The sequence below is a fragment of the Glandiceps talaboti genome, chromosome 10 (genome assembly GCF_964340395.1).
Source record: "Glandiceps talaboti chromosome 10, keGlaTala1.1, whole genome shotgun sequence".
NCBI lineage: Eukaryota > Metazoa > Hemichordata > Enteropneusta > Spengelidae > Glandiceps > Glandiceps talaboti.
The window spans coordinates 14,002,501-14,017,449 of record NC_135558.1 but is presented as its reverse complement, the minus strand read 5'-3'; the positions used below and the strand labels follow the sequence as shown (position 1 = coordinate 14,017,449).

The window sequence follows — 14,949 nt, the reverse complement described above, 5'->3', positions numbered from 1 at the left end:
GCTGTCATCTTGCCAGTATGAGGATCCATGAGGATTACACCACCCACTCTCTTTGTTCATGACCAACTTTTTCTATAGCTCTTCAAGACGACTGTTTTTCATAATCTAAATTTTAACCCATCCTAATTGGGACTTTAAATACGATGTACGAGGCCAGCTAGTAATTTCGGCGATTCAATTTTTTGTATAATATAAATGTCGACATACAAACAAACTAAATCAAATTTTAATCAAAGTGTATCCAAGTTACCATAATCTGTACGTTTTCCTGCCTTATTTGCCTCCAAATGAAGAATTACTTAATAAAGTATTGTTTGTCCTTATGTAATTGTATTTAGTAAGGAATGTCTAATTATCACTAGTAACCAGGAGATCTGTAACATCACTCAAGGCGAACTAAATTAATGATTCGATGATGTAATGTTTTGATGTACAAAGAAAATGTCAATGACATCATCAGGATTGTACACACAGAAACGAAGTTATATTAGCCTATATCATGAAAATAGTGAATGTATGTATGTATGTATGTATGTATGTATGTATGTATGTATGTATGTATGTACACGTATGTATGTATGTATGTATGTGTGTATGTGTGTATGTATGTATGTATGTATGTATGTATGTATGTATGTATGTATGTATGTATGTATGTATGTATGTATGTATGTATGTATGTGAGTGTATGCATGTGTCTGTGTGTATGTATGTATGTATGTATGTATGTATGTATGTATGTATGTATGTATGTATATATGTATGTGTATGCATGTGTGTGTGTGTGTATGTATGTATGTATGCATGTATGTATGTATGTCTGTATGTCTGTATGTCTGTATGTATGTATGTATGTATGTATGTATGTATGTATGTATGTGTGTATGTGTGTGTATGTATGTATGTATGTATGTATGTATGTATGTATGTATGTATGTATGTATGTATGTATGTATAAGCACAGACAACTGAGTATGTCATGTTGATATAGACATACATCTATCAATCAATTCTACTCCAATTCAAACTTGGGCTAACCAAGGACAAGGTTACGAACATGGACACTTAACTGACACTGAAGGATCACAGAAAATCCGACCTCTCCATTTAGTTCTCATTAACTTCTCATATGTTATTGATGAAAAGTGATTAATCAGAACGAATCTAATCGATTAATCTGATCAAACAACAATATCACTTACGTTATTAGTACATAAGTTTAACAGTTTAAGCAACGTTGTAGCATAGATTCAAGTCGTGATGGTCATTTGACTATCGACTCCCCAGGTAAACGCTAGTCAAAATCGACCCGACAAGACTTGATTCTTGACTACAACGTAGTGAGAAATTGTACATAATTATAAAACTTCAAATGAAAATTCGTCTGTGGTGGTAACCAGGAAGAAGTGATTGTGAAGTATACATCTGTTGTACAAATACGTACAAATAACAAAACATGCATAGTGCTAGCAAGCTTCGATCTGGACCAAAATAACACCGCGTTTTAATATCTGGCCTCCAGCAATATATTGTATTTGAAGCACGTATAAGACTACCAATGTGTTTACATTCCGTGTCTATCTATCACTGTTATTTATTATAAAGGAAATAAAACGGAAACTAATTGCCTTATTGTAAACCTAAGTTGATTTACAGCAAAAAAGAAGTCACTGTATTCAGACTCCCTCATTTCATAGTACTTCCCAAAGGGGGTTACCAGCTAGCTACCGATAACCTCTTGACCCCCACTAAACAATGAGTTGCTAGTTAAATTCTCTCAAGCCAGTACATTATTTTCAATCACACTGGGCTACGTTGTCGTAAAATTGCCGCAAAGAGGTATGGGGTTTCACGACAATGAGTTATTAACCCAGTGAATGTCAAATGCTACTGCAAGGTCGTGTAATCTTGGAATCTTACACAGTCTTATACAAACTTTAGGGGGTTGTTTGGTCCTGTATTTGAGTAAAGAGTGTTGGTCTTTCATTCATACATCCACTGCATTACATAGTAGTTGTACTGTTGTTATGACAAGACCTATTGTTTTCTTATTCCATTGTATTTTCACTGTTATATTCATAGTGCTGCCGTAAAAGTCAGAGGGAGACAAATTCTTATGTTGTTGAATTCTATGGTAACGACACTGGGGGCAAAATTCTATTATTAACGTAAATATCAATACAAGTCGACGCTATCTAGGAGATAACTTTGTCAACCTCTCGCACTTTCTGACAATGTATTTTTTACGACTTACAGTCGTGGAAGGGTGCCAAATCACATCAAAGTAATCGTTCACATACTATATAAGTTATACGAGGAAGGAAAGAAGGAAAAAATAGCAATAATAGAAATCGTGTTATTTAATAGACTGTATGAAATTCTATAATACCAATTGTATTATTGACAGACGAACAAACAAGCAATATTAACACAGTCCCCTAAGGCGCCCATCAAAAACCAATTTTCGCCATCCACAAAATTCGAATGAAAAAAAAGGTTGTTTGTTCTGGTATACTTCCAAAACAAAATACACTATGAACAAAACATATTAATGCGTAACGACGCAGTGCCTTTAAAAAAACGACGTTTTTTATGGAAATGTGTGATAAACGGGTCTGAACGGACGTTCGTTGTATTCTTTTCAGAGTTTGATGTTGTTTAGTATTTTGGTGCTCTGCCAAGTCCCTGCGTATTTTCTGTTACAATGAGCGAGTCACAGTGTCATGCACAAATATTATTATTACAATGTTTGTTGAAGGGATAGTATACATACATACATAGCATTGTTTAGAACCACTCATCTGAAACCAGATATGTGGTCCGTGATCATGCATATACCTAGAGCTGATACATCATGCTATCCAGGCAGTAATCACTGAAGGCATAGTTATACATACACAGTGTTATGCAAACACGATACAACATTTTGTTGTTAGATAATAATGCAGCAGGAGATACGTATGACTCGCCGGAAGTGGACCGCAAAACTACGAACTACGTCATTGTGACGTCACATCATACATTCAAATACGTTTGTTTGCTGACATTCGTGATCATTAGTGGATGTTGATATTATTGAAAGCGTGCCTACTCTCAAAAAGTACTAATCAATACATGTGCCTAGTCGAAAACTCCAATTCGCAAATAATTGCGATAATATTGTTCGTACTTTAAGCTTACACCACTTTACTTCCATGATTGAAATTACACAACTGGAATTGTATAAGTACTTTACAACAACAAAAAATACATATTTAAGCAGAGACGTAGAAATGAGGAAAAATTGTTGACAAAATAACTAATTGAGAAACTCAATGAAAAAAAATAGCTAAATATATATAAATTTATAGAAAGAAAAACTAATGAAAGAATACTGATAATGATTGTCTTGGATACGAAGCTTAGAACGTGCGATGATTACTAAAAGAGACGGCATCCATTGTGGCATCTATTGGTGGCTTACAAATAGCAAGACAATTGTATAAAATTATTTTGTAAAGTATGGATGCCTCTATTCAAAGTGAAGTGCTAATGGGAATACGTGTTTCTATTTGGAAACTCTCCAGTGTGAAATCATTTCAATCATAACTTATGGATACAAAGTTATCAATGTGTATGAAAAGCGGAGACTGGATGTTACGCTTGTGAATATGAGAATGAGAGAGAGAGAGAGAGAGAGAGAGAGAGAGAGAGAGAGAGAGAGAGAGAGAGAGAGAGAGAGAGAGAGAGAGAGAGAGAGAGAGAGAGAGAGAGAGAGAGAGAGAGAGAGAGAGAGAGAGAGAGAGAGAGAGTGTGAGTGAGTTGTGGTCGAATAATACTTGACAATATTGATCCGCTTAAAGGACATCATTTTTCAAGCAAGAATCCATTGATTTGAAGGGAAAACATTATGAAAGCTATGACGTAAGTACAGCAAATCACTTCGGTAGTTATTTTCTCAATTAAATTTGACACAGATTCCCTTGTTTATAGGTAGCACTACACTAGCTTGACAACAAAGCGAAACTATGCATGACACAGTGACGCACAATCGTAGTCCGGCAAGTGTACTTCACCATCTGGACAACAGAGAGACATGTGAATGACACATCATTGACGAACAGTCGCAGTCCGCCAAGAGCCAAGAGCCGACAAGTGCCGGCCAAATAAATCGGAAATCAATAAGTACGTCGAGATTACCATCACGCCTCTTTTAGACCCCTCTACAAATCAAGAGAACGTGACCTTTGACCTGGCAGGTTCACGAAATATCACAACTCGATCATAAATATTCGTCCACTTTATTTATGCCCGTCACACTGGGGACATTTTTGGAATGCTTGTGCAATACATTTTAAAAGTTTAATACTGCCAAATTCACTTGACTGCACACATTAGGCGCCGGGAAAATTAAGAAAGTGACAGAAGTTGTAAATATATATATATATTAAGACATTATCATTTCATCATGGCAAAGTCCCATATTTAGCTTAGTACCTAGTCGTGTCAGCATTTCGACTATTGGAGACGATTTTCAATATCCTCCCATAACTAAACTTATTACATTGAAAAGTTATAAACCATTGCTATTATTTTGCAGTGCAGGAGAAACAGGCTTCTGCTGAAAAGAAAAATTACACATGGACTTGATGATTTAATAGCTTCAATTGTTTACTTCCCAAAGGCTATCCCATTGTGAACACCATTACAAACTAAGTCCGGAAGTTTAGATTGACCTTGTTAACGAATATTTACATGGAACATTCGCGATGATATCGGATCATCTCATTCAACAATTCGAGTAATGTACACCGTGGAAAATACATTGATAACGATAGTAATTTGGCTAATAACATAACACAGGTCTTTATTTCTAAAGTTCTGCAGTGTGAAATTGCTTCAGGGTTAAAACTAAACTGTTACAGCGGCTGTAGTGTGAATCTGATCCAATTAGAGTACTCAAAAGAGACTCAGAATAAAGGTGAATGCAGCTTATCGAATTTTCCAGTGGATTTCTGTTAAATTAGGTATTACAGTAAATTGATTTTTGAACAATAAAGCATTTAAAACTAAGTACAGAGCTTTTCATTTTGTTTCAACTCGTGAACTGACACTTGTTTTAGTTCCACTCTACCATCATTGAACATGTACACGGTGCAACTATCAGGTATGACGTCTTGTAATTATATAGACTGAGAAATTCTCGCGAGTCTCGTTGGATTGCAGAGTCGGATGTACATAAAACAGCAAAGCCGGACATAAGCATGCACCAGTCGATGCGGTACTCATTCTCACCAAGAACCAACGCAAGGCATTTTTCGACTGATTGGGGTGGTGGGGGATTGCCATCACGAGGCATAATGATTCGGCGCTAAAACAAACGTACTGCGATAAGCTATGTGGCCTCATTGTATCATTTTGTTAGAAGCCAAATATATGATATTCCACCGTGTAGCAAAAACAAACTTATCAAGTTTTCACTCAACAATGTGTTGGTTCAGATTGCACAGCAGTCGAAAACACAAAGGCCATATAAAAGTTATAGTTCGTTTATCGTTTACTCATGAACAAACATGAAAGCATAGATGAAGGCCTTTAAACTTGGGTAATAGAGAGAATATGTTTACTTCAGTGTCTATGTTTGGATTAGCTTGGTATGGACGCTGAAAGCTGGCATATATTTTTTTAAATATCCCCATGACAATGGAACGTATCACGTATCATGTAGTCCATAAAGTTGACCTATTGTTACAAGCTCATTATCATTTAGTGAATCACAATGCCTTGGGGCATAGTAACTTTGATTGTTGTGGATAATAGTAGAAGTGCGATTTTATGAGTTTGTCAAGCTACTTTGTCAGAGCTAATCACAGGGTAGACAAGTCCACGCTTGATTTAGAATTTAATGTATTTGCCAGGTGTAGTGGTTATTTGCATAACTGCTGGCTTGAAAACAGCCTTGAAAGATACAATTGGGAGTTCCATTCGAACAGACTCAATTCTTCTCTAGATTCTTTGATAAGCCAGGGTGTTTAAAAATTTGAACCCACAGAGCGTATAAAGTGGGGCACGTTTGATTGTTGTTGGGGGGGGGGGGTCTGTTGAAAACCACAGTATTTTCTAATGATGACCCCCCCCTCCCCATTGTAATATTTTCCTAGTCAAGGTAAGCTTTGTACCTATACCAAAGATATTGTTTTCTTACTACATTAGATTTGATGTTCAAACTTTTCTTTCAAATCTAAGCAACTAGTAAATGTAATAAAGGAAAAATACAAAATGGTTCCCTTCTGTTTCACTCCCCTGTTATGTTCAACAGAACCCCCCCCCCCCCCACTCCATTTCTTGGTACACAGATACTGAATACACCTATTTCTTTGTACCCCTGTTATCATTACTACACAGTCTAGTACGTTCCTCTCCCTTCATAAAGTGATAAAATTAACCCATCCCCACCTCCCAGTACTGCTTTAAAAACTACCAGAAACCAAAACAGACACTTGTGACGGCCTTAGGATTATTTCCAACGAGAAAAAGTTGTCCGGCAGCTCCAGAACTAAAGAAAAGTTGGTCCTGTACAGAAGAAATGTCAGATGCTCTGATAAGTCAGCACTAATGTGGGAACGTGGTATTAAAACATTGAGGTTTAAACCCCATTAATAAGTATTTCATTGATGTGTTTATTAGTCATCTCACTTAGTTCATTTGCTGTTTGTTAACATTGAACAATAATATATTTCGTACATAGAATGACAATGTCATTGCCGTACTTTGTTTCATGCAGTGAGAATGGCGACAAACACAATGCCATTAGTTTACCTAATTTGTGATGATGCATGTCAACTAATTGTCCTATTATACAAATCAAACAAAACCATGTCTCAGGGGGCGAAGGAGTTTTGGTTTGGGGTTTTAGTATAATGTCAGTCATTCTTGTAGTTTCCATAGTCCATCCTTAAAAGCCAGGGTTTCAATCCCAGGTTCCCGTATGTTGCTATCCTATCAACATAGCCATGAGGTTCAGAGAGGATTATTCTTCTGTTCTGGACCAACTTTTTATGAAGCTCTGCCAGACAACTGTTTTTCTCATTAATATTTTTTATCGATTCGACATTGGCCTTTTGCACAGTCCACCTTTACCAGAAAACACTTAAGAAATAGACGGACTCTCACTTCAATGAATACATGACAAAAATTACAAGAATTTGCATTAAAGAAAGAAGGTTGTTTTTTTCCTTTTCACTTTCAAGGGTTTTGACATATATTTGTTGTTTGTGTAGCAAAGCCATTGACGTACTGTCGTTGTATACACATATTTGTCCATCACGGTCACTGCAGTGAGTACAACATGCCATCCATACTACACACATTGCTATTCATTCGATGGCTATATCAACAGATACACACCTTGAATATGTATTTGTTTGTTGCACTTGTGTAAGACCTACAATCATCGACTCGAGGATCCACAAACAGTCCATTACCTTGAAGACACACAACGTAGTCTTAAATTTTGAAAGGAGACAACTCTCAGGGTTATCGGAAGGCTTTGTGACGCCAAACTTGACAACAAAGAATATCAATGCAAAGTTACAGAACTCGACAACGGATAGGTTTCAGGGCAGCAAACAATTGCGGTGCTCTTTTTACATTGAATACAATGTCGCATGTGGTTTTAACAATAATATATTTCCTGATATTAATATACACGGATGTATTTCCTAGAACGTCACAGGATGCGGAATACCCCTATCAGACACTTGTAATTGCCGTAGCAATTGTCTTGGAGTCAGTCAAGTGTCCCGTTCGAGTAAATTTGCGTGCAAGAATCGTTTTGCCAATATTTCACACATTGTATTATGTACAAGTTTCGCCATAGAGCTAAGTAGCTATTCAAGCAACTGTAACTTCCAATAATGGAATGTCTTCGATCGGTTACTAGGTAACAATGTCACTACAGGTTGATTCAAATACTAGTACTTTGTATACATTGTATGTTAGATGAGAACAGTGTGCTCGAGGGGGTAGAATTCGAACTCTCAGAAATATTTCAGAAAATGGCATGATGGTAATGTGATAAACATTATGTTCGTATGTTCTCTACTGTAATATCTATATATTTGTTTAAAATGTGAATTGAAAAACGTCTTTCGTTTCGGTCTAGTGAATTTACAATATTCAAAAACATGACAGGAATTTGTGCTCTAATACTCTAGGAAGTTAATTGTTAATCGTAGTGTGAAACCCTAGCGTGTCCCTATAGTAACCGAAAGAAATGCTCGACTCCATTATAATCACTGAAATGTCATGACACCTTTTTGCTCTACTATAAACACTACATGTAGCAGTGTTTTTATTTGACTATACTATACCCTGTCTAGCTTAAAAATCAATGTCCTCTTATTCGACGATACGTGAAAGCATTGGAATACTATACTGTTATACATACACGTATTTAATAGTTCCAGGCTACCTTCTTCCTATAACTAAAGAATTGTATGCCTAAACACTGACTGCATTATTGACTATAATATTGAGCGCGTTGCCTTTTTTCTGCTACGAAAGTAGTTGTAAACGTCACTCGAATTCTCGAAGACAGTTGAGTAAATTTTCTAGACAGGCGCTCATAGTCATTTCTGTTCATTTCTGTAGACTGTATTGTTCATTATTCTTCATACCGGAAGTAGTTTTTATGGCAATTTGTGATGGTTTCCGTGATTGAAACTGGTTATGAGGGTGAAATGTAGATCGCGATAGGTTGTTCACCTTTCTCAGCGCGTGTCAGTTTCTAAATTGTCTGACAGACTATGCTAATCGTTAAAGTGGCATGGTTTTATTACTAAGGCACCATTGTCAGTGTACAAAATGTGAATACCGGTGAACACTTATTTGAGATTAAGTAAAGCTGAGTCGATACAGTGTGTGACAGAATTGGTAAAAAGGAAAAGTCCAGTTAGATCTTATTTCTAAGTCTCAAGCTTGTATGATTACTGCTATCAGTTTATATTATGATTTCGAGCGATAAAATAGCACCTTGGTACCTTTCACAATTTTGAAATCGTGTAAAGAAGCCCTACTATACTTGACGCGTACGTTTTGGGAATTTCCTGCAATGATTCATGGGAAAGCCTCTGGTGATGACATCACACAAATACCCCTTTTCTCCACAGACAATAATTTTGTGAGTGTGATTTCAAAGATTTCAAATTTAATAAGTTCCCAAAGTGTATTTTTCTCCCCTAATCATATTTAAGTTGATAGCAGTACAATACAGGTGTACTAAAGACAGAAATAAGTCTGGCTACATTTTGTCCTTAAAGTTTGTGATTTTCTAAATTACTAGTGCTCAAAGAATTACGTCGGGATGTAATTTTTATATCAAATTCGAATTTCTTAAAAGAGGTAAACAAGCCCAGCTAAACGTTGTTGAAATAGCATACGTATATTTAAATACACACATAAAAATACTGATATCTGAAGACCCCATGAGGATGATTGCCCATCACCTAAAAAAAATGAAATACCAAAAATATGGGTAGGGCCAAATAAAAAAAAAGTTGTTTGGTTCCGGTAACCCGACCCCACATATTTTTTTCACGCCAAACCTAAAACTTTTTTTTACGTATTCGAGAAAAATAATAATAAAATCGCGAAAATTTCGAAGTCTCGCAAGAAATAGTGTGTGCGGAAACATCACCTAAAAACAATAATTTTATAAAACTATTCTTCCAATCTGTAATGGCGGTACATCTGATAGGAAGAAATAAACAACACAGAGGCCATTCGGAAAACAATGGAAAACCTGAACTAGACACTCACATATGAAAAAATATATATGATAAAATAAAATATCTACCTACCCCACCTATTTTAAGAATGTAATCGGAACCACATAATTTTTGTTACGCCTAGGTCGGGCCTGTTGAACACTTTTTTATATTTTTTCTGGCCTAACTACCAAAAACATAAAGTTACAGACTTTGCCCTTTAACACTGTGACAATACATTTTAGATCGACTGTATGTCAAACGTACCATGGAATGTTTGTTTGTTTGTGATCTGTCATCTATAAGTTGTTTACAGGCGGTATAGTGTTGAATATTGCAATATCTTGTATGCAAACAGGGTTTGTAAGTTATATTGACAGTACTGGGACATGATTAAATTTATGATCGATCGCGTGTCTTACAGATATTGAAAGATATACAAATGTATGAATACCATAAAGGAGTTGTATATCATCTCTGGAGTGATGACAATCAAACTGATTAATTCATGGACGGAGTGTGTCAATCAAATATAGGTTTAAATTATGGATATGGTTATATGATTAATTATATATAACCCAAATTCACACATTACAAAGGTGATTCGACAGATTAGAGTAGAGTTGTCGATTTCAATTAATCAAGAACGGTATGATTGACAGCTCAATTAATCATCACACTAATTAAAAGTCAACCATGAATGTATATCAACAAAAACCTCTTTCGCGATGTCGTCTGTTCAACGTGTTTAGTTAACCATCACTTTCCGGTGTTATTTGCTGGCAAATTTGATCAGGGTGAAAATCCTCAATTTCGTAATTAATATTTCTGTTTGCTTATTGGCATATTAACATAGCGGTTGTCGTCACTGGAAATGATGACGGTTGTTTTTTTGTTAGACCTCGGCAAGTAATACACATTACTTGTTTTTCATGTGTCCAACATTTGGAAGTCAATGACCCGCCGCTCAATAGGTAATACACACGTCTACCCAGACTCTGCGTGTACCGTAGTTTGTTTGTTCACTTCTCCGGGACAAGCCGCGTTTAGTAGGACTCGCTAGTGCAGTGGTGATTATGAATAACTTTAAAGTAAACCAACCCTGTAGTGTACTAGCCATCTATAGAGTATAGTACTCGACACTTTGAAGTCCATACTTGAGCCTTAAAGTTAAAAAACGCTACACTTGACAATGCCAGTCCTTGAGTAATAAAAATTTGAAACCGACTTTTGTGTGTTTAAGTTTTTTGTGTAAGAGCTGACCTTCCATTTTGGAATCACAAGCTAGGTCACACTGGGATCAGTACGAAAAAATGAAGGGCGTTAACTGTTAAAACGACTATTTGATTTATACATTCATTATTTTACATTCATTATTTTATATACAGGCTACTGATGATTCAATTGTAAATTGTCAACAGTGGGTTCGCTGTAGACTATGTAAGCTGTGTTTTTCGTGTTTCGAACTCTACACTCCAGACAACCACAGTGGGCGAATAGAGTCTAGACGTATTTCTTTAACCCCGGCATTTACAAACACAATGTCTGAGAAATTTCTAGCTTGTCTGCTGGCATGGTGACTCGCATTCATAGCGTCACAGTGTAAAAGCGTCTCACGTTCGGACGTGAACTTCGGGGGTGAACGGATCGGATCTGGACATATCGTGGGCTTGTGTCGGCAAGAAAGTTCGTCTGATGAGAAATCGTTTATTCGCGGTCTGAAGGTGGAAACGGCAGTGATATCGCAGCGAACTACACCACAATCACGGATTGTATATCGCCTAACAAACAAAATAATGTGTTAGTTTTGGATTACATAGATTTTTAGTATTAAAAATAATCACATAGTCATAATAAAACACCACGGTTGCTGCACAAAGATACAAAAGCGACCTTTAGAACCGGACCATAGTTACATGTAACAAGAATACTTTACGACAGCCATTTGACATAGATGCATATATGCCATTCACGTCGCCGCATTTACTAGTAGTACGTGCTGGTCTGAACACATAATACATCCATGGCCTGAGCTACTAAAATATGGCGAAACCAATACACACAAATATATATATGTGGACCAACTGTTAGATATATATTTTATAGGTAAATGAACATTATAGAGACTGGAAACTGATTTACATAGTTTGGAACATGTTCAGTAGTACAGCATATGCAAATATACAAATCTGGGTCTATAGTAACAATAACATGCTTATGTTCTATCGACATGCCCCCGGATACATTCGTGAAAATAAATTTAAAAAACAAACACTTAGTTAACAATATAGGGATTCTTTATCTGTTTATGGTGATAATAATTACATTCAAGATGACGTAGCGATGTGTATATTACATGATGTTTGTATCAGTTTTATTTTCTGTTTGTTGCATTTTGTTCATTTCGCTACGGTTTTCCCCTCTAATCGCCCATACTATAGAGTGTGACATACCACACCATGAGTGTATTTACTGAGTTCAATGTGATATCCATGGTAATAGTAAAGCAGTTGACAGGATTTTTCAATGCGCCTCGTTCGGTGCAAAGAGCCTGGAGATATACAGTACATACATATATACACACATACCTACCTACTTACCTACCTACCTACCTACCTACCTACCTACATACATACATAAACACACACACACACACACACACACATACATACATACATACATACATACATACATACATACATACATACATACATACATACATACATACATACATACATACAGGCCTTATCATTGCATGAAAAGAGAGAATGAAATGCTATACACGATATGTCAGAAAATTATTGTAAACTTTACAGTAATGAAGGTGTATATTAGACACGGTAATTGACACGGTAATGGTAGGTGATACGACTGAATAGCTACTAGGCTGTACATACTGATACTATGACATATAGCATTGTTAACATTGTGTTGTAGCGGACACCGTTTGGGTGACAACAATATCACAGTTTGGCAACTTAAAGTTTGTCTCGTGGCAGAACTAGCTGATATGTTTGTGTTGTATACCGTACCGTCATTAAAAGCATCGTCCTCCAGGCACTGTCCATGGGTACATCCTACTACTCGCCTCAAGTTGTTGATATACCAACATATGGACAAATACATACGCATGACAAAAATGTACAATGTGTACACATGCATATTGTACATAGGTATATTCGGCGCTGTAAATCAGTGCCATAAAGTATCTATTGAGCGCTCAATTAATAACTCACCATGTATGAAGGAATGGGTCTGCCTTGCTGTCTGGGCCTATGATCGACTGGCGTTTCCTTGAAAAGTCTTTCCGTTGCCTCCAGCCTGCTTCTTCCAGTCGACATTTTGGGTATTCTGCACCCCAACTGTGGTGTACTGATTTAATTGTCACTATGGCACGCTGTTACCTTATGGGATCGATATCATAGTGTCACGGTAGCAGTACGAGAACCACTTGTATGTCAGGCACAGTCGTGGTAACTTTGGCAAGCCTCTACACCAGCTATCCACTCCAAGCCATGCAATTTTACAGTGTGTCGGTGATTAGACACGGTATTTCTCGCTCTGTGAATGTGGAGATACTCGTACGGTGGGCTAAGTGCTGTTTGCGGAAGCCCACTATTGTTAGCGTCACCATGGAGCAAATTAGGCTTCTTCAAGGCATGGTTCATTTTGACAGTGGGGGTGTGGAGAATGATGTATTGCCCGCTGTACTTCACTTCAGACATTGTCCCCACTTATGAGTCGCACCTTTAGCCGACATATTCTTGTATCCATGGCGATATTGCCGTGAATGTGTACGAAGGAATAATAATGAACCCAGTCGTACTTTTTGTCATATCTGTTTGCGACAATCAGATTACAACTGTAATCTTCATTGAAATCATCGGACATGTTGCAAGGTTACCAATATCTTATTACACGACTGTTAATTTCCAGTGATTTTTTTTGCCAACTTTTTCCTCAAAATAATGTCATTTTTTAAATTCAGATATGTGACTCGGGGTGTCACTGCATCACTCCTTAACAACAACATAGTGAGTGCAGAATCCGGCTGCAGAATATACTTGTCTCAATGACAGCCCCGATAACGAGGCAAGTACAGTGTTCACAAACACCCCTCGAAGTAAATGGAACCATCCAGGTGTATTAATAAGAATGGGTCGCTGTATCTTAATGCTACGGTCAACAATCGCACCTCTTGGCTACAATAGGCAAAGAAAAAAGCACACCGCCAAGAAAAGAATCGTTGAAGAGTAACTTGGACAGGGACAATATCAGCACCTGAAAGGCTGTATTATGGATTGTGTTACCTTGTGTCAAAGGTCATGACTGTACTAATGTCCAGTCCGTGTCTTCTGTTGTTGTCTGTCAATAGATGTGCTATACATAATAAACAGTCAGATTATATCTCTATACATGACAGTGTAACGATGCGATCGAGTGACGAGAGACGCGGGTTTCGCATCAACAATGTGGAGGGGGAGGGGGAAGGGGGACAGTGGCCAAATCGGAAGTGGAATTTCATTACACCCATATTTTATCAAATGAAAAAAATGTACACGGCATGTTGCAATCATTATCACGGTAATTTATAATCATCCAGTTATACAAAAATCAAAAGGGTGTAAGAAATAAAGAAAAGAAAGAAAGGGTATGGGTGGATCACACACACACACACACACACACACATATATACATACATACATACATACATACATACATACATACATACATACATACATACATACATACATACATACATACATACATACATACATACATACATACATGGTTTACAGGACATTAAAATGTTTCCATTTTTCGATGAAAAGATTCAGTGTGTCCTTTCTTTTCAGCATGTTTGTTTTCATTTGGTGTTAAGGAAGTCATCTTTGACCTTAAGCTGGCAGTTACGTGGTTTCATTGAAGTCACATAGTATTATCACGTTGACTGACTCAAACCGTACCCTCATCATTAATTCATGGAGATTTTTAATCCGCAAAAAATACAACTAAGAGGGATATTTCATGGGTATTAGTTGGTTTGAAAAGAGGAATTGATTACCTATTGTGTCTGGTCACACCTTAAGGGTTAACGTTGTGACTGTAATCTGCTGGCAATGTTGAAAATTCGTGTTGAGCATATGCAATGAAAATGCGCCAATTATACTGCGGGCGTATGTCGGGATTGATGGATCGAGCC

At 36.9% G+C, this 14,949-nt stretch overlaps 1 protein-coding gene across 1 annotated transcript in view; it reads right to left on the bottom strand.

Annotated features, from left to right (window-relative positions):
* The window catches only part of LOC144441205 (uncharacterized), a 50,247-nt gene extending 36,885 nt beyond the window's left edge, over positions 1–13,362 (bottom strand). Inside the window, exon 1 of the mRNA XM_078130765.1 lies at positions 12,983–13,362. Coding sequence (XP_077986891.1) covers positions 12,983–13,087 — 105 coding nt within the window. The 5' untranslated portion in view covers positions 13,088–13,362. The remainder of the gene's footprint in view (positions 1–12,982) is intronic.
* Positions 13,363–14,949: the final 1,587 nt, after the last annotated feature.